At 50.9% G+C, this 26,636-nt stretch overlaps 1 protein-coding gene across 1 annotated transcript in view; it reads right to left on the bottom strand.

Annotated features, from left to right (window-relative positions):
• Window positions 1–21,415: 21,415 nt before the first annotated feature.
• The window catches only part of PLXNA1 (plexin A1), a 105,077-nt gene continuing 99,856 nt past the window's right edge, over window positions 21,416–26,636 (bottom strand). The window contains 2 exon segments of the mRNA XM_075714711.1: window positions 21,416–21,511; window positions 24,961–25,111. Coding sequence (XP_075570826.1) covers window positions 21,416–21,511; window positions 24,961–25,111 — 247 coding nt within the window.

The raw sequence follows: 26,636 nt of genomic DNA, 5'->3' as shown, positions 1-26,636 counted from the left end.
TTTTAAACAGAACAGACAGATAAACAACAGCAGAGTGCTGCCTAAAGGTTCCTGGTTTCAAAAGGGCAAACCCAGCCTTAGATATAAAAGGGAGGTTCAAATGTCTTTGAACCAAAGGCAAAACTCCCTGGAGACTGCACCCCAAACATGGAAAAAATATTGAAGGATCAGCTCCTGAGCAACTCATAACTTGCTGGAATGAGTAGAGTAATGGGGATAAAAGGAATAAGAGAGAGCATAGAAAGGGAAATGATTAAGCAGCAAAGACAGCAGTTTTTTAGGGGCTGGGAAATAGAAGAGATGGAGTGAGAAATGCCAGAAGTCAAACTGAGTTAGACCTGGGGAAGGATATTAAAACAAACAGTGAAACGTTCTCTGGCCATACAAACACAAAGATAATAAAGACAGAACAAGCAGTGCTGTGATGCAGGACAGGGAAAGAGAGTTCACAGAAAATCTAGGTGAGGTCCCAAAACTAAATGAATTCTCCTCAGCAGCTCTGGACAGGGACAATAATTATAAACATATGAACTTAGCTGGGTGACCAATATGGAAAAAGTACTTACCACATCTGAGATGGAAGTGAAGATCCAAGATCTTCCTGTGATCAAGTCATGGGGCCAGGTAGCTCCCAGTCCAAATTCCTGGAGAAACTACCCCATGAAATAACAGGACTAGGAGCAAGGGCTTTGACAAATCCACCAGTAAGGAGGTGAAGAACATAAAATGCAGCACCTGTAAGTATGAAGGATGAAAAACAATCTGAGCAGCTGCCAACCCAGTGCACAAGGGAAGAAGTAAAGACTGGGGCGGGCTGTGAAATGCAGGGGACGTCAGACTATCCTGTTCGGGATTGTTTTCAATTTTTTCTCAATTTTTGTGTTAATAACTGATCTTATACATAAAGAGAAATATGCATTTCAGTGAATCATTTAATGCAGTGCCATGATGGGAAGTGATTTGTTATGGTAAAGATGAGGCTCAGCCCAAGCAAGGTAGAGGCAGACTGGGATTTGGTGGAGGGGCAGCTGTGGACAGGGAGGGAAGGGGACAGTTCTGCTGCAAGGAGGCTGGCAATGGAGTTCCCTGCAGAGTGGTCTTGGGACTTGCCCTAGTCAACACTTTTCCTAATGAGCTCATCTTAATTAAACTAGCCCATGAGAAAACCAGGGAAGACGATGTGGATATCACACTGGAAGCACAACTGGAGGATGGCTCTATCCCTGAAGGAAACCATGTAGTTTTCAAGAATTTCTACTGCAAATGGGGAATTCATAAGTTGAAAATGACTGAAGAGGAAAACGCCCTTCTTGTAAGAGGGAATTACAGGCTGGTTAGTGAGATATAGCCACAAAGCAGGCAAATTTGATCCTACGGTGGATGCAGGGAAGGGTTTCCAGCAGAGGAAGGCATCACCCAATTCATGAGATAAACTAGTCACCCACTCTCAAGAGCAACAATAGATACAAAGAAAGGGTGCCAGGATAACCAGTGGATGGGAGATGGCTCAAGAAGAGGGGGGCATATGAATTTTTGGTTTATTTGGCTGAAGGAGATGAGATTGCGCTCTCCATCCCAACTGTAATTAGTAAACAAAGGAAAAAACAATGGAAGTGGAAGGATGACATGGGCACTAAAAATACATAAACTATCTAGAAACATATCTAAGCTCAAAATTATGCCTCACCAGAGCAGGGAGGCAGCTAGGGCAAACAATGAAAAAAAAGGAGGAAAGATTTTTAAGATGGCACCTGCTAAGAGTATGAAAGGGATTTTATGAGGTTGTTCCCAGCTGGGAATTTGGCCAAGGTACTGGGGTTAACACACCTACTACTCTGAAAAGTACCAAGGGATTTTCAGCAGCCAGCAATTGCCAAGACCTGGGTTTTAAATCTCCACTGCTGAAATGCAACTATTTATTCAGAGCAGTTCCACTTGAGCAACTATGTGAAATGCTGCTCTGAGACTCTCAAAAGTCTCCTGGGGAGCAGGCAAAAAAAATACATATATTCTGTCTGGAGCTGATTCTCTTTCCACACTTCTCTCCCTCTCATCCCTCTTCACCACTAACAGGATTTGCATCAGAGCAGTCCATCCCTCGGAGCCATGCAGCTCCCAGCCCCTCTCCCTGAGCTTGTCACACTGTGGAGACATCACTTTTGAACATTCAAACATGAGGAGTGGGGTCCCAGGCAGGCAGGAGGGACTTTGGCCACACAACATACACGTCTGTGCCCCTCCCAGCAAGCAGGGAAAGAATTCAGGCATCACGGGGTACTGTACAGTTTAGGCATGTCCAAGAAATACCAGCTAGGAGCAGGTGCTTTCAGAGCTACTCAAGACATAAGCTTAACTGGAATGAAAGAAAACTGAGCCATCTCCATCCCAAGCCAAATGAGAAGGTACCAGCATGCTCAGTGGTTCCCAGGGAGCATGCACCATATCATTATGCACATGCTATGGGGAACAGCCACTGTTTGGGAGATCCAGGTATCCCAACACCAGGGTGTATTTTTTATGAGCTCAATGTCCTGTGTTTTCTTGCAACAACCACCAGACCCTGCAGAAAAAAAGACTGCTCAGCCAGGGCTCTTCATTTGGGGGGAGATTATATCCTTGTCCCTTATTTTACTCCATATTATTTGTGCCATCTGCCCAATGATACTGGTGAAAGCCTCCACACCAGAGCCTGGACATGAACCAAGAAGCGTTGCAAGTCCTGCCTTGCCAGCAGTGAGCAGCATCCATAACATAGCATGCAAATGCCAAAGCACCACAAAAGAGCAAACCTGAGCAGACTTAATCCTCCTCCAGCTGCTCAGCTCCTTGCCGCTCATCTCTCTCTGCTCAGTTTGGCAGTGAGGCTGAACCAAGAGGGAAGCCCAGGTGCTAGGAGTGGGGCAGGAGGCAGAAGGGTGCTCTGCAGTGGGCAGCGTAGCTCTTCTGCCTGCAGGCATTTACGTGCTGCCAGGCCGAGAGGTGGATGGGAGCAGCCAGAGCAGCTGATACACAGAAGTTTAGCAATAAGACCTCCCACTCCCCTGCTTGCTGCCTGCACCCTTCAAATCTGAGCCCACAACTCTGCATGCGAGCAGGCAGGTCAGTCCCTGATGCTGTGACTCTTAAGGCTACCAGCAAGGTGAGGCACAGTTGGCACTTATCGTCCTTGCCCCTTGTCCAAATGAGACACCTTTCCACTTTCCTCAGCTTTGGCAGGGTCTCAGGAGCCTAAAAAACAACAGGAAAGGGCCAAGAAAACTGCATGGGATGCTGGTAGAAACATGCTCAGTGCTGCTACACCCCAAACCGTAGCCAGCCCTTCCTTTGCACTTGCACACCGACTTGCACAAACCAGGCTGCCATCGCTGCACTGCACACCACACACACTACCAACCATCCCTCACTGTCCCCAGGGCCAGGCTGCCCAGTCCCAGCCCTCACTGGGTGCCTGACAGTCCCCATGGGACTCTCACCCTCCTTGCTGCCCACCACACACACACCCCCTCCCCTTCCCCTGCCCTTCTCCGCTTGTTGCACGAAGGGCGCGTTTGACCTCAATCTGTCTGCTTGGATTAGAGTCCAGAGCCGTTCCCCTCTGCCGAGCATAGAACCCCATCAGGGCTGCGAGGCCGCATCTGCCACAGCGGGTTATTCAAGAGGGGGTTCAGCAAGGGCTGCCACTGTCGCAGGGCAGCAGGGGACATGGAGGTGAGAAGGGGCAGTGCTGGCTGCACCATGCCAGAGCCACCACTCCTGGCTGCAAGGGGGGAGAGGCACCATCCCACAAAGCTCAGCTTGCCTGAGAGGTGGAGGCCAAACAGAAAGGGTTAAGAGGTGAAGGAGGAGTGGGGACTTCTTATTATAACTGAGTGGAGGTGGCTGCATGGACTGAGCCCCAGCTGCAGGAATATGGGTCCTTTGGGTTTGCAGAAGTGTTTCTTCATAGTACTCCAGAGACACCTACAAATAAAAGTAAATAAGAAGGTAAGTATGTAAAATGCAACAGGACCCAGTCTTTGGCTCAAGGCAAGTGACACAGCATGGCTCAAAACAGCTGCACTCTACTCCCTGTTCCCAAAATCAGAGTGCCCTCACTCAGACTGCTATCTGGGAGCTGTTGTTGGCCCATGACATCCCCAAAAAGCGCCTGGACAGCTGACTAGCTCCTGCAGGAAGCCCTTTTGACCTTCACTGCACCCTGCCCCATGCCACCAGCACCTTCTGCTCAGGCTGGAGCCCCAGCATCACAGCAGAGATCAATCCAAAGGACCAGAGGGAGAGGGAAAGGTCTTCTTCATCCCCAGGTGGACAAAAAGGGCAGAGACATTTGCACAAGGGGCTGATTGGCCAGTCTGGGGAGAAGCAGAAAGACAACAGCTACTGTGAAGCCCCTCACATGCACGCAGCCCAGCAAACCTGTCAGGAGGGGAGGGCAGCAAGCCCTGGAGGCCTCTGTTGCACTGGTTGAGGATGACAGGCCGAGTCTGACATCTCTGCATGCTGTCACCATCAATTGCGTTGCGTTCCCTGAAGGATGATGGGGTGAATGCAACGCCCAGAGCCCCGACAAGTGGACTACCAGACAGCCTGACACAGCCAAAAACTGTTCCCAGCTGCACACGCCTCTCCAAGCCAAGCCTCTCTCCTGTCTTTGTTTTAGAAACACCAGCAGAGGTACTTCCCCAGGGTCAGAGGACAGGTCTGCTGGCAGCACCCAACCCATCACGGCCATTTCTGACTGCATCAAAACCTGAGCTTCAGGAGGGACCATCAGGTCCAGCACCACAGTGGTCAACTCCCTGGGGACATGAAGCTTCACTGTGGGATGAGGGTTGCAGCCCATCGTACTGCACCATTGTGTCCTGCACCACAGCAGCTTGTTAACACAGTGCCCAGTGCTGAGGCTGAACAGCGATATTCAACCCCTGACCAAGCCCATAACCGGTAGCTATGGGGTTCATGGTGTGGGCAGGATTCCACTTACTCTGCAGACCTGGGTCAGCTGAGAAACATAGATTTAGCTTCTGAAATGCTTCAAAATCTTGGGTGTTCAAGTAAGACTTTCCAGTCCAGTCCTCCCTGATGGGAAGGAGACGTATTGCTGCTGGGGCAGGGGTAGAAGCTCTGCTGAGTCCCAGTTGGTCTATCCATGCCCAGAACCTCCAAGACTTTGCACCATCCAGCAACAAGGACATGTTACAAATGTGTAAGCTGTGGCTAAGATGCACTTCTCTCACAGGAGGTGCATTTCAGTACTCCTCCATCATTTTCTTTTGCGCTGGGCCTCACCTCATTTGGAGTCACTGCCCCTTAGACACATTGCTAATAGTCCCTAAGTGGAAACCCAAGAGGAAACCCTGGCCAGGCGGGAGACATGACAGATCTGACTGGGTTAGGAGAATCCACACTCCCTGCTCACCTCCAAGGGGAGAAGCCACCACCTGCTCTGCAGTTACAGCTCTGTAGGCAGAAAACCCAGCGCAACCGCAGATAGATATGTGCTACCCCGAGACCGCACAGCTCCACTGCTGCCCAGCCTGTTGGCTCTCTCCCCAGGGCCAGTGAAGTTCAGCCAGCAGCTGGGGTGCAGGGTGACATGATGGTGACATGACGGAGGCCCAGCTGCAGCTCCACGCTGGAAGACAGCCTTGCCGCAACATCCTGGGGCATCAGCAGTGAGGAGAGTGGCACGTCCCTCCAGCTGCTCTGATGGCTGGCCTGGCTGTGCTCTAGTTCCTCCGCTCCTCCGACTCTGCCTAGCCCATGACCCCACGACCCAAAACCCTCCTCTTATTTTAGTCCAGTGACACAGAAAAACAGCCGTCAGGATGGGGGGAAGGGGTCAGATGCCAGTGTGGAGAAATCCTCCGAGTCAGACACACAAACAAACCCAAATCATTGCTTCTCATGGATGTCACAATAAGTAGCACAAAGTGTAGCTGCAGGAAGAAAATCCAATAGACACCAATTAAATGCATGACTTGACTGCCTCTGCCATGGCAGCCAGTGGTGGCTTGCTGGTGGCAGCGGAGTATCACCCGTCATTGCTGACACTGCTGAATGTCTGCCTCTTCCAGGGGATACCAAGGACGGTCAGTCTCACTGCCTCACATGCCTGCGTACCAGCTAACTTACTGCCAAGTACAGCAGAAAGTCATTCATGTCCTGCCTTAAAAACAGGGGATCGTCACTGTCGTAAGCCCAAATTTCCCTGGAGCATTAACAGTGGGCGGACCCAATGGAAAAAATCTCATTTAGCCTGCCCAAAATCTGGGCTAGCACAGGCGGAGGGCATGTCTGCTATTGCTAAGCAGAGTGCTAGGGCCAGGGCCAGCACTGCAAAGGTCCTGCCCCATCCCTTGACATGACAGAGAACAGGATCACCCCATGCCACAGATATCCAAAGCAGCTGTTGGGTGGCAACATGGGACAGTCAAGAGAAAAAACACAGCCCATCCCCGAGCCATAGTTTTCCCTTGCCTACCCGCAGTGATGCTGCCAACTGCTTTGGATATCCCAAAGACGACTCTGAAGAGTCACACTGGTGTGATAGCCACAGCAGCATGATGCTGTGCCAGGCAGCCCAGCCACAGCATCCCCAGCAGCAAGCGCTTCCAAAAATGCCCTTCCTGGTGTTGGCAGTCAGGCACCGGCTATCGCACCACAGCTACCCTGGACATCTGCATCACTGTACAGCGGGCGCTCTTCTCTGGGGGCTCTGGACCCCAGTATTCCCCATAGCACTGATGTCTGCTCCCCTATGGCCTCCAGGCTTGCCCTCTACACTGCAGCCAGCACCCCTGGACAGGAGTATTTAGCGCATCGCAACCACATCTGCAAGAAACACACTTGCCTCCTCTTATTTAAGCTGCAGCCACTAGAGGGTAATCCAGTCTTCTGAGTTAGATAGCTCTTTGCTTTGATACAGTGGGCAGCAGGTAAGTGCCTGAACCCCAGCAACTAATTACCAGGTGCCTTTCAACAGCCCCTGCCTAAATCAGCATCCATGCCCCCCATGGCTAGTCAGAGAGCCCTTCTGGCTACCACTGAGCAGCACAACCTGGAGAAGGTACCCTGATTCAATGCCACACACTGGGGTGCAGCTGTGACTCTGTTTCTTCCAGTTGGATGATGTCCCTCCTCCAAGCTGATTAAGAATAGTACAAAATAATAACACTAATAATGAAATAACGTTTTTAAAACCCACCATAACCCTGAAATCTTCATTAATTATGAATTTTGCATGGCAACCGTTACTAAGAGAGTCTCCTCTGAAACTGATGTTCAAAGAACTTTACATCAAATCTTCAAACAGCTGAGAAGGTTCAAGCTACAAAGTCGAAACATCTGTTGCTTTCCATGCATTTTTCAATGGGGAGATCAGAGAGGAGAAAAAAGTGTACAAAATAATCCTGGTTCTGCTTTATTATTTAAATACAATGACAGCCTATGATATACACTCTGTGCAGAGAGAGAAAGCAAAAATGAAGGCAGAGTGTTATACAGTTCTACCTACTGGAGCCAAAAATATAATATGCTTCCATTTGCTTTAAATTTAGCCCTTCTGGGAAATGCTGTATTAACAGCCTTGGGGGATGAAGGATGTTCCTAAAACAGGAAAAGAAGGGCAACTTCTCCAGCAGAAACAATGAGCTGACAGTCTCATCCCTCCTCTGACTGCCATGCAAAGCCTGGCTATGGTGGGAAAGTTAGGAGGCACAGCTATGGGGTGCACATCCCAGCTACATCTAACACCACCTCCCTTCATCGCAGCCAGCAGGGAACAAGCAGAAAGGGTTGTCCTCTGTGCCTGTGGGATGCACCAAGCAGACAGGGCTCTGCCCCCAAAATTGCCTTCAAAACACACTTTCTGCACTCAGCTTTTTGCCCTAAGGGCAGACAGAAATCTGGAGACCAGTGCCTCTTCACACCTGACCAGCTCCATCTAGTGCGGTCTTTACTAGACCTGGCTGTGATATTTTTCAAACTTTTCATTTGAAAAAACTAGCATCTTTTTTGCCCAAAACCAAATCTTTCAAGCAATAAAACAATAACCAACATTTTCCAAGGCTTTGCAAAATATTTCGTGTCACGTAGGATCAATATTGCTCTCAGTGTAACGTTGACATTCTTTTGTTGAACAGTGAGAGGAAATTTCTAACAACATTTGGATTAAAGACCTCAGTTCAACACACAGCACAGCAACCTCTAGCCAAGGTACTCTCAGAGACGTGACCCGGAGGTTTGCAAGGTCCCTGCACTTGCAGTGTTTCAACTGCTTTCCCTGGAGCCTCGAACATTGCTTCATCGTAAGACCAATACCCGATGAGAGGTTTGCCAGCAGACAAGCTGTTCTTTAAATGTGAAAAACGACTTCAGCTTTCAAACCATGTGCTTTGGGGGACTGCTGCCCCTCTGAGAGCTGTTGTCACTGCTGGGTTGGAAGAAACCTGGTCTGCCACAGGTAGATTCATCTAATGCCAGGAACCAAGACCAATTAGCAAAATTCAAATAAAGAGCTGGATATCAAGGACATTGGTAAAATGAGGCTAGGAATGGCTTCTTGGGTCACTGTACCATGTCCCTGCTGTCACAGGCACCATGATGTATTACAGCTTCATAAACATAAAGCTCAAAGTTTTGGTTCAAATCCCCCAAAAAGGAGGGTGGGGTAGGTATGAGAGAGACTGACTGGCTCCCAAAAGCCTTGTGAACCTGAGATTCATGACTGAGCCCCCTCCCTGCCTCAAACCCATCCTCAAGCACCAAAACTTTCATCAAGACAGATCTTTCTCTGGCTACTGTGGCAAAGGTGACAGTTCCCCCCAATGCCTCACCCCTTCCAGGAGGAAGGTGTCAAACTCCTTCAAAGAGGCTTTTTCTGCCCGGAGAGCCTGCTTTCAGCCCCAGTTCACTTGGCGACAGCTGAGAAATTCAGCTGCTGCTGGCTCAGAGCAGGGATGAATTATCAAATGCTGCTGCTGAGGGCATGTAAAATGTTCTAGTCGCGGTCACACTGAACCCCTGGCCATCCTCTTGCTTTCAGTGTAATTTGTAATTTCAGTTTGGGTCCCAACAGTTCAATGGCCCCTGGGGCTTGGTTGGGTCAGAAAGATCAGAACAAGAGGAGGAACAAGGAATTAACATTTTCAGAGTACTCTGTCCCAGCAGCTCTCCCAGCTCCCATCTTACCCAGACCCAGCTGGGCCCCAGGCAGCTCCTGCCCTGTAAACTCCATCAGGTTTCACTGACTCCTGCCCCTGCAACCGGCCAGCAGCGGTCGGAAGCAAAGGCTGAAGCCAGCGCAGAAATTCCTTCCTCCCCAGGCAGTGCGTTTCAATTACCACAGCACGGACTTCCAAGTGGATTTATCAAACTGGGCCTATAAAGCAAATTGAATAATCTTGTGCTTCAGACCTATAAAACATAACTATTATACTTGAAAGTACTTTGACAAAGTAATAAAGATGGAGAGTGAGGGAAGGGAGTGAGGAGAGCAACCAGCTCCTTGTTAATGTGTTGTAACCGGACTGAATCGACTCCCGGCTCCAAGGTACCTCTCCATCGTGGGAGCTGCCGGGGTGCATCCAGCTGTGAGACTGCATGGTCTGGATGGAAAGCTGATAAACCTTAAGATATAAGGCTGCTTGGTCACTTGCTTTGTCCAAGACTGCTCCCCTTTCTGCTGAACCTCCAGATCACTCAAAAAATAAGACTTGGGGGGAGAGTTGGAGATAACTGAGGTTCCTGAGACCTTGGAGAGGACCTGATAGGAGTTAGACACCCTTTCAAAAACAGCATCTGTGAGCAATCTGGTCTTCACATCTCTGCTGAGCAGGACCAGTAGAAAGGGGATTAAATTGCAACAAGGAAGATTTAGGCTGGTCAGTGGGAAAAACATAGTGAGTGTGAGCATGGGGAAGCCCTGTTGCATGTTGCTGGTGGAGACCGCAAACTCGCAGTTGTTTCATAGAAGCAGTTAAGGGAATATCTCACCACAGTTTGGGACAGGGAGAATACTGATGCATTGGGCAGGTCCAGCATGAGGTCTTTCATGATACTAAGTAATTTGAAAATTGGGGTACCAGGCTTCGTGAGACACACCAACAACCCTGGCTCTTTGGGAGCTCTTCTGCTCCAACCAGTTCTGCAGACATTCTAAAGCTCTTTTTTTAAACCCTGTCCCTGACTGTAACACTAGCCCTCACCTCGGGCAGACTCCTCCCATAAATCCTGATATTAAAAATGAACACAGGTTCCTCCCCACATGGCATGTTGTCCTTCCCCCTACATCCACAAGACCCTACAGTCAGAGGGACCTCCCAAACCCTGGACAGTGTAACACCATAATACTGAGGGGTGGGAACATCTGCTCTCTGCAGCATAAAAAGACATCCTCACCCTGCCAGTACCAGTTTTCATCATTTGGTATCCAATGGTAGGAATAGGGCTCCAGGTTTTGCTTCCCTGAACCCCAGTTCACTCCCTGCCCTCCGTCAGCCCCTTGCGAACTACGGTAGCACTGAAGACAAACCACCTCTGAAGGAGGCAATGCCAAGAGCAACCATCAGCTGTGATCGACCAGACAGGATCTGTAACCACAAATAAGCAGCAAACTACAGAAAGGACTTAACTCCTTGGGTCTGCCTCCATCCTACCTCTACAACCCTTACACAACCCAGAAGCATTAATCCAAGAAATGGAGCCATGAGTCCTCCTTCTCTATCTTTTACCAGACACAAACACATGGGAGCCCACATCTCCACATCCTAGATTTCTCTCTGGTAAGCCTGGAGTAGCATGCTCACCTATGCATACCTGAACCAACAACATGTGTCAAGTCAACCCACGGCACATGCAGCCCTTTGGCTCTAGCAAGCTCCTTGGGAGGACACCAGCTGAGGACCACATTTCCACCCAGGTGGAACACATGCTCAACCTTCCACGTCACAGCACCTGGTGTTCCCCCTACAAAATCAGCACACAGATCTGCAAGGCATGATGGAGTGGGGTTGTAAAATCATCCAGCCAGCCCTTCAGAAAATTAGAAATAATTATCCAGCCTATGAATTTACCCCTGTGATTTCCTGTAGCAGTGAAACCCCCTCTGGCCATCCGTTCAAGCTCAAGCAGACATCAGACCCCTTTCCCTTGTTTGTTATTTACTCTCCGCTCACTGCCTTTCTTCTGCCCCAGTGACCCCACTGTTCACATGTCCCTGCTCTGCCTTTAACCCCGTTTTGGTTTAGGGTCTGATTAACTCTTGATGCTGAAGGTTTTCGCCATCAAAAGGCTTTGTTGCCATGGTAACTGCAGGGGGAATTATTCAAACCAATGCATCCAGCTAGTGAGGGGTCAGCAGGATGGAGGAACCTCCAGGGATACTCAGGTCCCACTCCCCAGCAGTGCCCGTGCATCCTCCCCACTGACAATTACTGCAGATGAGCGCCGAAATCCTGCTGCCCTCTTTAACTCCCTCTCTGCATTAGTACCAGCTCATGCACTTTTTTTTTTTTTTTTTTTTGTGCCATGTGTCACTAATTTTACTCATTTTCTGAGTTTGTCTAGAATAGTAAAAGATTTGATTAGAGCATTCCCGGTTTTAATTGTAATTAGGACAGTCATTGTATGAGCTATAAAAGGAAATTGGGCTACCACTGAGTGGAAGAGCCCCTGAGAGAATAGGAGCTACGAAGGGAAAATTTCGTTCATAAAAAAGGAAAAAAAAATCTGTTTGGGGAAGAAATAAAACTCCAGCTCAGGATACTGTGACAGCCAAAGTGGTCCAGGCATCTGGGACCATAACAAAAGCGTGTTTCCTTGGGATTTCAGCATGGGTCGCAAGCAGTTTCTTCCGCGCTGCAACCTTCTGCATGACCTTGGGCGAAGCAGCTCTGCTCTTGTGCCTCAGTTTCCCCGATCTGGGTGATCTGTGAGCTAATGACTTATTTTACAAAGTGCATTGTGATCCCTTGTGATATGGGAGAGGCGAGCATTGAAATAACCTGCCCAGTCCCCATCACTTACCAGAAGCCACCTTGCTGGTGGCACCACGGCTGCTGAGCGACACAGCAAGATGCCCCTGGCCACCATCCAGGTCCCATGGATGGACGTTGAACATTTCTGCTTTTTTCCAGTAGAGGGAGGGGAAGGCCGGTGCAAGCCCGTTGCAATGGTATTAATGCTGCGAAGAACACCTAGAAATAGCATGTGCAAAGTCACACCAGTCACCACCTTAAAAGTCCCCGGAGAAGTGGGGGGTCCCCCAGCCATAGCAGCACCCCGGGGTTTGCCAGCCTGGGGTGACCTTGTTGACCACCTGTGCCAGGCACATAGTGGTGAGCCACCAAGTCATCGGGGACGAGAGGGATGGGCGCCACGCCTACAGCAGTGTTTCTCGACCGACTTCACCACATGGAAAAATTGCTCTTGATAGTCTCTGCCGAGATTCCTGGTCATGGTCTCCAGCCCGGCCACCATGACCCACTGCCGGCCCCTCCAAAGGGGGAGCGTCTGAAAAAGGGCAGCTGGCAGTGCCCCGAAGCATGCCACCTGCCCACTGCCCCGCGGCTCTGCAGAGGGGGTGGCTTGCATCTCCAGAGCTGTCAATCCGATGCCATAAAATTCAAGATAAATCAATTTTCCCCCTTCCCCCGGCTCTAATTCCACCAGGGGAGACGGTCGTTCTCCTGAAGCAATAATTTGCCTCAGTTTAAAAAAAAAAAAAAGTGAAGATCTGACTGCTCGTGGCACATTAATGTGTATCAGCCATCGCCTGCCACCTCCTAATGATCCCACCTCCGATCCAAGCCCAAAACTGTGGGCTTTTTACCACTACATTTAAAGCAAAGAACAAACATAAACCAGTCACCTCTCAGCGTGGCTGCGATTTTCATTAGTCCAGGCGGGGAGAGGAAGGGGGTGTTGCTCTGCTCGGCCGTTACTGCCTTCACAATTTATGGATTTATTTTTTTTTTTTTCCTCTTCCCAGCAGCTCAGAAGAAACTTAATCATCACCTCTGAGTGGGAAGAAACCCCCCGTCGTATCCTTCAACTTGCAGAGCCATGTGATGCTGCTCTGGCCTTTCCCATGCAATGTCTGAACCCAGCATTGTAGCCCATGTTATATTTATTATATATAATACATATATTAACTTGCAGCTCATGTTAATACTCTAGCTGGATTTTAATTTATATTGTACTGTATTATATTCATAGTCATATATTTTATATATGTATTTTATATATATCTGTTATGTGTGTGTGTGTGTACATATATATTTATATGCTGATCTGCGACTGGTGAAGGAACATTGTGGACACAGGAAGATGGAGCCGAAAGCCTCTCTCTTGCGGGAAGTGGCTGCTCAAGGGCTCCTCGTGCCCCCGAAGATGTGGCAGGTCCCTTTCCTGCAGGATTATGGAGCTTGAGGGCCAGCGATGTACCTGGGACAGCCCAATTAGCCTGGCTGCTCTCTTCGTTTGTGGGTCCCTGGGGTGTGGGTCAGCAGCATCGCGGGAAGGACCAGGGCTGCCCACGGTGATGCTGCAGGAGGAGAAGGGAAGGAGCAGTCTGGTGCTCTCTGCGCGTAAGTGGCCAGATCTGACCATTAATGAATTACAGGCTCGTTATCAGCTGGAAGAGCAGCCACACTCCCAGCCCAGCCGCTCAGTCCCAGCACAGGAGCTTGGGGCCAGTGGGCGAGGGAGATGTTCCTGCCAACCTTTCAGCTAAGCCTGAAGAAGAGGATGAGTCTAATGGCATCTTTAACTGCTCAGCCACCCGGGGCTCAGCCTCTTGGGCTCCAAGCACATCAGTGGTGACACCAGATGTCACACCACAAGCACTGGGGGTACATCAGTGGCAGGTAAAGGGGGTGTTAGGACGAGTGATAGGACGAGAGGAAATGGGCTTAAGCTGCGCCAGGGGAGGTTTAGACTGGAAATTAGGAAAAATTTCTTTACGGAAAGGGTGGTCAAGCATTGGAACAGGCTGCCCAGAGAGGTGGTGGAGTCCCCATCCCTGGAAGTGTTCAAAAAACAGGTAGATGTGGCACTTCGGGACATGGTTTAGTCTAGTCTACCCTTGATTGGCTTAGAGTAGACTTGGTAGTGTAGGTTAATGGTTGGACTGGATGATCTTAAAGGTCTTTTCCAACCTAAACGATTCTATGATTCTATGTGTTAAACTCCCAAGTCAAACCCTCTTGTCTTTCTGAAGTGAAGCTTACCAAAGGCAGGAGGAGCTTTACTGGCAATTGACACTCACACCATGGGCACGTGGCTGTCCACGAGCACATGCCTGGGGACATGAGCATGACACATGCCCGTGCTGCAGACCGTGGGTCCCTGTGTCCTGCACCCACCTCACCCCAAAGGGACGCACGGCACTGAGCACACAGTGCTTTGTGCAGGAGCAGCGCTACCACGTGCGTGTCCTGGCCCTTGCTGCCTATGTAGGAGAAACAAAGGAAGGATTATATAGGGAGACCCAAAGGCAGGAAAATATCTCCACGGGGCTGGAGAGGACAAGGAGGTGCACAGCAAAAGTGCAAGACCACGGCAATGCTGCCAGGGATAGACATATCGTGGAAAAAGCCCTGGGTGAGACCTTCAGACCCCACACAGGTGCCCTGGGATGTGCCACTCACCTGGAGCCCGAGCTTGGGCGAGGTGATGGCGTGGGGGCCTCCAAGACCCCCACGGTCAGCCAGGGTGGCCATGGGCAGAGGGAGGCGCGTGCCGCGGGGAGCCGGCTGCCTTCACCACTGAGCCCCACTCGGCTCTGGGCAAGCTGCAGCTGCTGCAGATTTGCTGGATTACCGCCGTCTCAGGCAGCAGTGGTATATGTTATTGCTGGAAGGTTCACATTTTATCATTTAATCAAATAAAGTGCATTTGTGGATTACACAATCATTTGCAGGCCTTGATAATCTTTTTCTGCTTAGCTCTGCACTAGAACTGAGGAGGCAAACAAAGACATTTGTAGCTGTCGTTGGAGGCCCTGGCTTCATGCCAGCAGCTCTTACTCCTTGGGAAAACTGGTGCAATTTGTATTGAAGAACATCCTGGTGATCATGAAATACTAGATATTTATTTATTTGGCCAACCAGGGTGTTTTTAAGCTTTCGTTCCCTGGTAAAACAATAGAGCAAATATTAAGAAGGAGGAAAAACTATAAAAAACCTGACTGCAAAGGGCTCACAGTAAAGCAACAAGGTCCAGCAAGAGGGTTTATGGGGACAACAGCATGTCCCACATGGGTGCCAAGGTCGACCCCTTCCTCTTTCTGAACCCTGCCACAGCACGCAGATGTCCTCCAGCAAGAAATTTTGACCCAAAGCAGGAGAGGATCCATAGCTGTTGTCCCCAGGGATGGCAGGGAACCCCAACCCCAACAGCGCTGAGCCCCTGAGGAGGGAAGTCATTGAGGGGACTCCTTTTTGCACTGGCGGGGGGCTGCTGTGGGCTGGAGTGTGGGGTCCCCTCCAACACATCCAACGTGGATGTGCCACCACAGACACCCAGCCTATCTCTATCTCAGCCACCCTCACCTCCATGCCTTGAAAAGATCCCAAAAGTAAGGAAAGCCCCACTACACATTGGACTGAAAACTTCTGGAAGTGCTATTCTTTTTATAAGTTTTTGTACCCAGCAGAGCGCTCACCTGCCTGATGCTCAGCTGCCACCAGCTCCCACATGGCTGCCAGGATAGTGTTTGCAGCCACAAAATTTGGGGAGATAAAGGTCATCTTCCCATTGCCCTCAGTTAAATCCTTCCAAAAACCTGAAAAAAAAAATCAGTTCCAACGTGATTTCCTTAAACATTTGAAAGGTTAGTGAAAGAAAACTTTGGACTTTTTAAAGTGGAAATAAAAGATCAAATCCATCTGTTTTAATGGCACTATGGCTAAGATAGTAGAAGTTTAAGACTTGCTGCCAGTGGTCTCCGTGCTGGAGAGTAGGGAAACTGTGGGAGAAAACAGAAGAAACGCCCAGTTTGTACATATACTGAATGCAGTCAAGATGCATTTACAATCCACAGCACACAGCCAGCCCTGCCAGCCCCGAACCCTCAGGAAATTGGCCTCAGGAAGGGAAGGCACTAAGAAAAGAATAAAAAAAAGGCAGCTTAGTTTGTGTGATTTTGGTCCGCATGCTGGGCAGAGCCCCAGCCCCAACCCCACACCCCAGGGATGCACTCCCCCTCCAAACTCACCTCCTTCTGCCTGGGAATGTCCCCCAGTCTCACCGGGAAAGGTCACCACTGTGAGGGGGGTGCTGTGGTGGCTGGCTGCTAGCCTGGGCTGCCTCTCCCAGTGCTTTGCTTTAAGATCCTGTACAGCCTATAATGCAGTTTGGAGGTACCTAGAGTTATGGGGTGACACAATGGCTTTGCAAAGTTTAAAGACCAGGAGCTGGAAAAGAGGATGCCCTACAGCTTGCAAAGCCTGCGGAGACACAACTGCAGCATCACCCCACTACCATGTTCCTCTTCCACCCCATCCCCAAGCACTTGTGCTGTCACCCTGTTATGTCCCCACAGGAGGAAGCACCAGGGTGGCCAAGAGGCAGAACTGAAGCTGTCCCAGGCCCGGTTGGTGCCTTTTGACCCCAGCTAGCAGCACTGCAGCTGGGCGGGTATTTACCTCTTCTCATCTCACCTCTGCTTGCAGCGTAACAGGTTCAGCTCCTCTGCATCTGATTAACAGCTCCAAGCGCTTTGAAACGCGATGAGTGAAATCCAACAGTTGAAAACAATTCAATATAAGCTGCCCAGGAGAGTGGCTGATGGAGAAGCCCCCTCCCACCCTGCACAGAGCCTCCATCCAAATCCTCCTGCAAGCACCCAGAGCAGCCCCCAGGGCCCCTTTGGGGCTGTGAAGAGCCACAGCTTGGTGTCCCTGTCCCCACATATGCACCCAGCAGCCTCAGTGATGCCAGCCCAGCCTGATGCCATTTTGCACTGTGCCACCCTGGCACTGCCGTAGATGCGGCCGCTGCTCCCGGGAACAGCCCTTCCCCAAAGCCACCCACCTCTCCCGCCTGCATCGCTCCCAAAAATACAGGCGAGACACCAGCTTTAGCAAAAATGTTTAATCTCTCCTTGATGCGTGTGTTTATTTACAAGTACTAAATCTGAAGAACATTAAAATAGGAAATAGCAGGATATTTACACAATCAAAGGGCGTTCGACCAGCCATGCTGGCCTGTTGCTTCAAGTCTGAAACAATCACAGAAAGGTAATCAGGACTCCGGATCTTTTTTTTTTTTCCCCATTTAATTTTTTAAAACTATTAAAATTCTCTGCCTTTTGCCGGGTCCGCGTTAGGTTTCCCCCTGCTTTCTTAAAGGACAGCTCGTTGTGCGCTTTGGTCAGGACCGGGTGAGCCTGGGGGTGACCCTGCTACCCGTCCCCCTGCTCCCCATCCTGAGACTGGGGCCAGCCCCGGGGGTGGCACGAGGCTCCGTCCAGAGGGGGACACCGGGGTCAGGCATAGGGGATGCTTCCAGGCTGGACTGCACTTTTTTTGGAACCCCAAACTGAAGAGAAAAGGCAATGTGAGCTGAAGGGGGGGGGGGGGCAGGGAGGGACCCACTTGCTGCAGGTGTCAGGGAGCAGCCCACAGGGTGGGGGGCAGGATGGGAGCTCCCCGAAACGCAGGCTCAGGGCAGGGGATGCTTCTCTGTCTCACCCCATTTCGGGGTACAGGCGATACCATCAGTAAGAGGAGTCCTGCGAATGCTTCCCAGCCTCTTCCCGCCCTTCCTCGCTCTGCGGCAGGGTTAGATGGGGACTGCCAGCCTGGCTCTGCCCCCCGCCAGGCTGGGGCGAGGGAGGAAGGACGGGCTGCCTGGCACGATTAAGGACGCTGGGCATCAGGTGAAAGGCAAAGGTAGCACCAAGAAGTGCCGGAGGCTGTGGGCAGCGTTGCAATGACCACCCCGCCGACCGCCACACTCCCTGTTAGAGGCAAGGGGACCCCGGAGCAGTGGGGAGGTGCTGGGGGGATGCTTTAGTGGAGCAAACCACAGACACCCCAGAAGCTCCCCAGGAGGAAGCCAACAGGAACCCATCCCCAGGACCACACCATGGGCTCTCAGCATCATCACGGGGCAGAAAAAGCCAGGCCACAGCACCAGGGGGGCTCGGCAAGGGGAGCCCAGAGAGCACAGCCACGCCATGGCGCTGCCAGCCTGCCTGGCATGACCCCCCCCAGGAACCTCTCTGCTGCCCAAATCCAACCCAGGCCCACCATGGCCAAGAAACTCGCCTGTCCCTCCAGCCCGGCGGAGGGAGCACCCACAGCATCGCTGCCAGGAAAGCAGCAGGCTAATAAACCCTCTGCTCTTAGTGGTGCTTCCAGCCCTTGTTCACCGATGAGGAAATTTTCAGGGGGACGCTCTTAGAAACAACACTCCATCCTCTCCAACCAGCAACAGGGAGGGTCCCACCGTCCCATCTCAATCACCACAAAAACTACACGCTTGACTCCCTCAGTGGCCACTGAAGCTCCCCAAGACGCTCTTACCACTGCAACAGGCGGGGCCCATGCCACTTTTAGACAGAGACTTCAAAGCAACCGCTCCCCTTCCACTGGATCGCAAGGACCACCGACACATGGCCGCCATCCTCTGGGCGCTTTCCAGGACCTCTGCCAACGCCGCCCAGCCCGCAGCGGCACGAGGAAGCAGCTTTGGGCCAACCTTGCACCAAAGGGAGCCGCGGGCACCCCTCCGCCCCACTGCAGCGGCAGCGATTTCTGCCAAGGACCCCCTGGGAGGATTTTGTCCCACCGGAGCGCCCAGGGAGACGCTGGCAGCCGGCGGTGGCCGCGGTGTGGGGCAGGCGGGCACGCAGCTGTCCTTTAAGGCTCTCCAAGTACCACATTTGAGATGTGAACCTCTGAAGTCTTTCTTTTTGCTTTGTTTTTGCTTTTTCTTTTGGACAAGAAAGTGACAAATTAATTTCAAATAAAAAAAAAATTAATAAACAGGTCTAAACAAACCTCTAATATTCAACACTTGCAGTTTTTTTGCTTTATGTTTTTTTTTTTTCTTCTGTTTCTTAAAAAGATCAACTCAGACTAAAATCTAGCACAGTCATGCAACAGCCCACAGCTCTCAGAAATCCAGCGACAGCTCGGGGTTCGTAGGTTTGGGAAACAATTATTACTTCTTTTTCAAACATAGTTTTGCTGTTGTGGTTGGGTTTTTTGTTGTTGGTATTTTTTTTAATCAGCATCTTCTCCTTTCCCTCCTTATTAAAACAAAACAAACCCAAACAAAATTACAACATAATGAGAGATGTGCAGGCTTCAAACGATTGTTCTGCATGGTGAGAAAGGCTCGGAAATTTCTTCCAGACCATTTGGTATCCTTTTTTTTTGTAGCTGTTGTTTGTTTTGTTTTAACTGGCTGTGTAAATTCATTTCATATTTATATTGGTTCGATTCTCCTTCAGTTAACTATACAGCACCCCACTGGGGCACGAGAATTAGATTGTAACCACATATATATAAATACACACTTTTTTTTTTTTTTAATTAAAAACTTCATTATTTCTCCCTCTCCCCCCCTTAACTTGCGATTTAAGGGAACGGACAGAAATCAGCTGGGCTTCTTTCCACTTGATTTCGACAGCCACCCGCTCCTGGCAGAGCTTGGCCCCGTCTGCTGTGGCCTGGGCAGCGACCGGAGCTCTCAGTACAGAAAAGGAAAGGGTTTTGCTCATTTTTTTGGAAGTTTTTGGTCACCTGCTGCCATTCAGGGCAGCATTTGGCACCTTTTCATCTCTGGAAAGCACAAACCCGTGAGGATCTGGCATTTCAAAGGGGGCAGCCGAGGGAGAGACCTCAGGTTTCCAGCGAACCCCCCCGGCAGGGCGGAGGCGGCAGAGGGGAGATGGGGTGACAGCAAGGAGAGAAAGGGGGAGAAAGAAGGAAAAGACAGAGAAAGAAAGGTCAATCTTGGGCGGAAAGTCCTGCACACGTTTGGGCGTCCCGGGTGGAGCGGGCAACAGCCCTGTGGTGGCCAAGCATCCCAGTCCCTCCGTGGACTGGTCACCCAGCAGGGTTTGCCAGGGGGGATCCCGGTCAGGAGACATGGAGGAGCTGCCTCCCCTTTCCCTGGGGATCTGGTCCCTTCCCCTGCATCAGCACAAAAAGGTGATGGAGGGTGGAAAAAAAAAAAAGGGGCTTCGTTAAGGCTGCTCCAGCACCAGTGGATCTGCCAAAAAAATGCCAGGCTGGCTCTCCACGAACCCTCCCAATAGCCCCTAGGGCCCCGCAGCCGTCCTCAGCCCCACATCGTCCTGGGACAGACGGGGTGGGCAGTGCTGCCCACACCTCCCCACGGCCACGGGACCGGGAAAACGAGGACGAGCTCAACAAAACACAGACTGCCCCTCAGCGATCCCCCAGGAAAAGAAAAACCAACCTTGGGATCTCCCTTCCTCTCTGATCGTGACCTCCAGAACCACTCCAGCAGCATTTAAATAAGAGCATCTATTCAGCTAACAAAACTCCCACCTTTTTTTTTTTTTTTGGATTTTTTTTTTTCGCACTAAACAACATTCAAATAAAACATGGCACAGGACGTATTTTAAGAAATATCAAAGCTCAGGGATTTCTCCCTTTTCTGCCCACCCCTACTGACCCCACCCCCAAATCTCCCCAGCATCAGTCCTTTAGCTTATTTTTTAAAACCGTTTTTGTTACTTTGTTGCAAAAATTTAGAATCTTTTTTTTTCCCCTCCCATTTTTTGTTATAATTTTTTTCTTTAAATTAAAAATTTTGTTTATCTCGTGTAAATTGTGCAAATATAGCAGTTAACACTAGTGGCAGAAGGCCAGAGAGAGAGAGAGAGAAGGGGGAAGAGACAGAAAAAGAGAGAGGAGGAGGAGAGGGGGCGGACAGCTGGGGGGAAGGAGGGGAGAGCAAGTCAAGTACAGTAAAAATAGGAGCCCACCCACCCTCCCTCCACCAAAGTAACAACAACATCCAAACGCCGTCCTAGAAAGCCCCGCGGTCCCGACCCTCCTTCCTTGTGGGCTCAGGGGCTCTGCCTGGGCAAGGGATGCCCAGCGGGTCCATGGGGCAGGCGAGCCCCTTCTCCTCTGCCCGGCATCGCCTCTCTGCAAGGTCCCTGCTGCATCCCGGTTGGATCAGGGGGTTTGTGTGTGTGTGTCAGGGGGTTTTATTGACGTTGCTGCTGTCATCGGGATTTGGGTTTTTATCCGCTAAAGCAGAAGGTTTCCTTGTTCGTTCGTGGGAAGCGTGCGGAGCTGCGGCGGCTCCCGCGGGTCCAGCCGGCCCCAGCCCCAAAGTCGTCTTCTGCCCGCGGCTGGCGCTGGCCGGCCCTCCCTCCTGCTGCCTCCGCTGCCCGGGATGCTGGCACCGCGCTGCCGCCTTCTCAGCTGCTTAAGGCCATTGTGTCGATCGCCTGCTCCAGCTTACTCCTCAGCCGCTGCCTCCGGGCCTGCTCGTCCTTCTCCAACGCGGCTAAAATCTGGGGAAGAGAGGAGAGAAGAGAGGGTGAGGAGATGCCTTCCTACCCAAAGTGGCTCCTTGTTGCCCCATGGGAAGGGGCACACATTCATGCCCGTCCCTAATGGGGCCAGGAAAGGTCCCCAAGGAGGCGTGAGGTGGAGAACACCGCTCTGAGTGCTGCCACCCCACAAGCAGAGCCTTCCAGGACCCCCAAGGGGCTGTAGTAACACCTGCTTGATACTAACAAGAAGCCAACTTGCATGTGGGGACACAAAGAAAATGAACATCCATCATCCAATGGAGGGTCAACCCCAAAACCAAGACAACACCACCTTCCCACTCCATCCGTGACTCCAACAAACCTGTAACATCCTACAGAGGCAGGGCCTGTGTTTCAGAGACCATGATCAAGCCACGAACTGGTTCCATGAACACAAAAAGACCAAATCCACGAGGTTTCAGCTCATCTCTCCCCAAGGTGGACAACTGGGGGACACTGGGGTGATGGAGGGGGACACCAGATGGATGCACCAGCAAAGCCTGCCTCACTGGGAGCCCTCAGTCCTGTGCAAGGGGTGCACCCACAGACATCCGAGGATGACTTTCCTCCCTTGAAATCCCCTTTCTCTAAACAAGCTCCTGGCCATGATGACAGACCGCAGGGTGGAGGGACGGTCCCCTGCCCCGGGCTAGATGCGGCCATGCCCCCAGGGCTGGGGAAGGACTGGTGGCAGCGGGAGGGTGGAGGTCAAGGCTCAGAGTGGGGAGAAGGGAGTAATGAAGCATAAAATGAAGGGGCAGTTGCCCTCCCAGCAGCCAGGAGTCTCGTCTCACTAACATCATGCCAGCAGAGCAGAAAAGCTGATTTAAAAAAACAAACCTGACAGAAATCTCATCTCCTCGGGTGAGCTAGTTGAGAGCGCAAATTTTTTGCAATTAAATATCAAGGCATCCGTCAAAGGGGACTTGATTAACCATTTCATTGGCCGCATAATTGGAAACAAACTGTTGTATAATTAATAGACTTACTAGGAGGCAGGCAAAGTCCATCAGGAGCCCTACAGGTAACTTCTTAATGGGGAATCAGCTCCCTTTGATTAAGAGCTGCTGCAGCGCCGGCGGGTTGCGGAGCAGCGCACGGGGCGTGCTGTGCAGCATCCACCACGCTGCCATGCAGCAGCCTCCGGCCACTGACAGGCTCTGGTTCGCTGCCAGGCTTTTTTGGGACAGGACCAGGCTGGTCCCAGCCTGCTGGGTCAGTAGGAGATGCCCGATGGGGAATCTGTTCCCAAAGGAAGGGGGAACACTGCATCTTGACACTGGCGTCAGCTCCTGAGGAGGGGGAAAATTCGCCAGCGAGCCAGGCGCATCTGATTTACCTCCCCTGGCAGCAACAACCCTGGGCTGCAGCTGGACTCGTGAGAGCTCATAGATTCTGCCACAAAACCTGCCACCGAGGACACTCCCCCACCATCCATCTCTGCAGCCGCTGTTGGCCGTCACGCTACACACGGAATAAAATAACTATAATAACACTCATGCAGAAATCAAAACCCCACATGCCTGAAAGGTGGCTGAGCTGGAACCAAATGAGATTGGTCTGAGAAGTGGAACAGGAGCCTATTCCCCCCGCCTGTGTCCTCTGCCTCTCCCAATAAGACAGCTGTATCCTGGGATGCTGAGGTGTCGAAAGATTCACAACCTGCCCCTGCATTTACTGGCTCCTCTTTTATCGCAGCCTTACGGAAACAATGCAGTCAAAGGAAACCTGTGCTGAGCATAGAGAGACCCAGGTTTGTCACCTGCTGTAAGGAGCCAGGACCACTGATTACCAAGATGCAAGTACCCAAATGAAAATTAATTATGATTTTCATTCACAGCCAATGACAGCATATTATTGCACTGAACAACAGGAAAAATTATTCTCTCCCATTTTGCATCAAAGAGGGTGCAATCGGGCTGCATATAATTGTGCTTAATGAATGAAAACAAACAAAGGGAACAGCTGCGATTTATTAATCCCATTACAAATAATAAAAGAAGTTCCTGAGAGCTGCGAACACACTTGTGATGCTCAGAGAGCGGGCGACACCAAGACACTCAACAGATGTCAGGCTGCCATTAGTGGGCAAGAAGAGGACCTGTGCCCCTAAAGAGCAGCTCATTAATGCCACACAGTCTCCTCCTTGCTCTCGCCCAGGGCTCAGAGGATTTATTTAAGGCTTGGGGGACTTCTAGCCTGGAGGGAGCAAGCACTTGATGATGGCTGAGAGATGATGGCTGCCCCACAGCAGATGTAGATCCTCTGGACTGTTCCTCTTCCACTCTCGTGGTAGCCACAGAGCTGTTGTACAAAATGTCAAACCCTCAAAACCCTTCACGGCCGACTTATCACACAGAGCTATGGGGACCTCCTGGATGCGCCATCCCAAGTCGTTTGGGGAGTGGTACAGAGGTCCCGCCAGCATGGTCATCAATACATGGCCACCAGCTGCACGGTGACCACCACGTGGCACCTTCCCAAGCACTAGGGTCTCCTCCCATCCCTGTAGGCAAGCCAGGCTGTCCTCCTCCTCCTCACTCCCGCAAAGCACCTAGCTCCTCAAGGATTTTGGCCACCACAGTCCCAGCGCTGACCTTAGACCCAGCAGCCAGGTCTGTTATGACCTGCCCGTGGACTCCCTAAATTCACACCTCAAAGAGGCACTGGCAGATGCCTCTCGGGATTGCTGCAGGGTATGATGGGGACCCCGTTTCCTCCCCCTGCAGGGCGAGAGGCCGGCTCTCCCAGCTCTCTCCGAGTGAGGAGATGTTCTGGCACTCTGTCACCTAAATAAGCCACCGTTCACACACAATCGTCAATCCCCTTTATTGGGACAATAAAACCTATACTATCATGTTATATGTATAGATCCATATTTTACTGTAGTTACATATTTTATTGCTTTAATAAAAAGATGCGGGGTGTGGATTTGAGCGGCGCTTTACGAAGTTAATTTGTATAAATTACAACAGAGGGGTTTTTAACCATTCTTACTGATGTTCACAAAGCAAGCACTGGAGAGGCCACCACATCCTCTAGCATCCCTGGGCAGCGGAACCAGACGCCGCCTGTATAATCACACGGCGTTGGTACCACCGTGGCACCGGATAGGGGAGGCACACTGAGGTAACGCCATGAACTCTGCAGCCCGGCAGACCTCATGTGCCAAACGTGTAGAAAAATAGGTGTTTCCCACATTACTCACTGCAGAAAACATGGGGAACGAAGCGCTGTCTACACCAGCACCTGGCTCCCCACCTCCCAAACGTTTCCTTCTCTGCCAGCCCAAGCACAGACACAGACTACGTTGCTCTCTCCCGCATTTCACGGGGTGTTTTTCTATAGAAAAACTGGGAGACTGTAGAAACGCGGGCAAAGGGACACGGCTCACAGCCCAGGCTTGACTCCCCATCGCTGCATCTTACCTCGTCCTTGTACTTGGTGATGTAGGAGTAGATCTCATGCAGCGCGCTCATACTGTTGAACTGGCTTAGGTGTAACCGCGACTGCTCCGCCAGGTATGCACTCATGTCCTGATCACTGATCGCTGGCATTTTAGCTATATCTGCATAATATCTGCAAGGGAGAAACAGAAGAGTGGGTCAGAAATAGGGACAGACAGAAGGGGATGAGCCCCTGCCGTGACACTCGCTGAGAACGGCCTCTGGAGAGGCAAGGTGAAGAGCAGCTTGCCTCCAAGTAGCGATGTACCACGATCACCCATTATAATGCTGCTGTTCATCAAGAGGTCTCCGAGCACTCCGCGGAGCAGTCAGCATCATTAGGAACACGCTCCTGATGGAGCAGCGCCGAGCCCAGCCCAGCCCAGCTCACCATGCTGGGAAGCCAGGAGCCGCTGCTCCAAGAGATTTCCCACCCTCTCTTAAACCACATATTTTTCCTCCTTCCCATCCCATTGGCATGTTTTGCCACCAAAATGCATCCACCAGAATCCTCCATGTCTGCAGCAACACATAAAGCTTTGCTACCATTCTCCTAAGGTCGCTGTGTCGCTAAAGCCAACAATGCCCCTTTGCATTATATTAAATACTTGGTGCACGAACACAAGACAAGTTCACATCCAGCCCTTGCAGTGATACATGCCCGCATGGGGCACGTCCTCCTCAGCAACAGGCATTCAACACAGCCTACAACTGCTGCTGGCCACGCTCAGAAGTTACTGCTCACCAATAACCTGGAGGAGTTTGTTTTCAGTGAAAACTGAGGTTCTGCAGACATGTCTGTGAACTCAAAGAATCCTGGGCAGCAGAGGAGGTAGCTGATGTCTTATGGCATGCCTGGGTCAAATGACTTGGTGTTTTCCTGCCTTCCTTGTGCTTCTCTGATGGTTGCTACCAGCAAGATACTACCTTATGTTTCTTAGAACACCTTAAGACTCATGGTCCCATCCCATAGCTGCCTTGCTGATATGCTCAGCAAATACAGAGAAACGCACACACAGCTTACATTGTCCAGAATCGTAGCGGAAAAACAATATCCTGTCTCATCAAAACCCAGGAGGATCAAAGCCTCAGTGTCTCATTGCAGCAGGAGGGTTACACCAAGTGGATGCACTAGCAGACTGGCCGCTGAGGTCCTTTTGGAAACCAGGGTTTCCACAGGCCTCTATTAATAAAGAAACCCTACTCAAAGCAAATGAGCCTTGGCTGCTCCCACCACCTGGAAATACAGAGTGCCGGTCTCTTCCAGGTTTGCTTTACTCTTCATGAATCCTCAAACTATTCAGTGAAGTTTCTGGTACAGTGATTAGCATCATCAGCCAAACGCTGAGGTGGAACACGGCTGAAGCACTTGGATAGGAGCAGATGGCAGCAAGACCACTTGAGGAGATGAATACGAGGATCCACTCTATCCCATGGCGCTGAACTCAGCTAGTGATAAAATACTTGGGCAGTTTTTACAAGGAGGCTTATTCACACCCAGAAAGTGATGTGAGAGATTTCCTGGATGCTGCCAAGAGAGTAGTGGTCTGAGGTGAGGACCTCTGACTAAACCAGTCAATGCCTGGTACCAGTTAATGCCTGGCATCAAGAGATCCACTGCACTGCTAGAGAGATCACCCCCAGAGTGATGTCTCCTA

The sequence above is a fragment of the Pelecanus crispus genome, chromosome 7 (genome assembly GCF_030463565.1).
Source record: "Pelecanus crispus isolate bPelCri1 chromosome 7, bPelCri1.pri, whole genome shotgun sequence".
Lineage (NCBI taxonomy): Eukaryota > Metazoa > Chordata > Aves > Pelecaniformes > Pelecanidae > Pelecanus > Pelecanus crispus.
The sequence above is the reverse complement of the archived record's forward strand: the minus strand, read 5'-3'. Positions and strand labels throughout refer to the sequence as shown.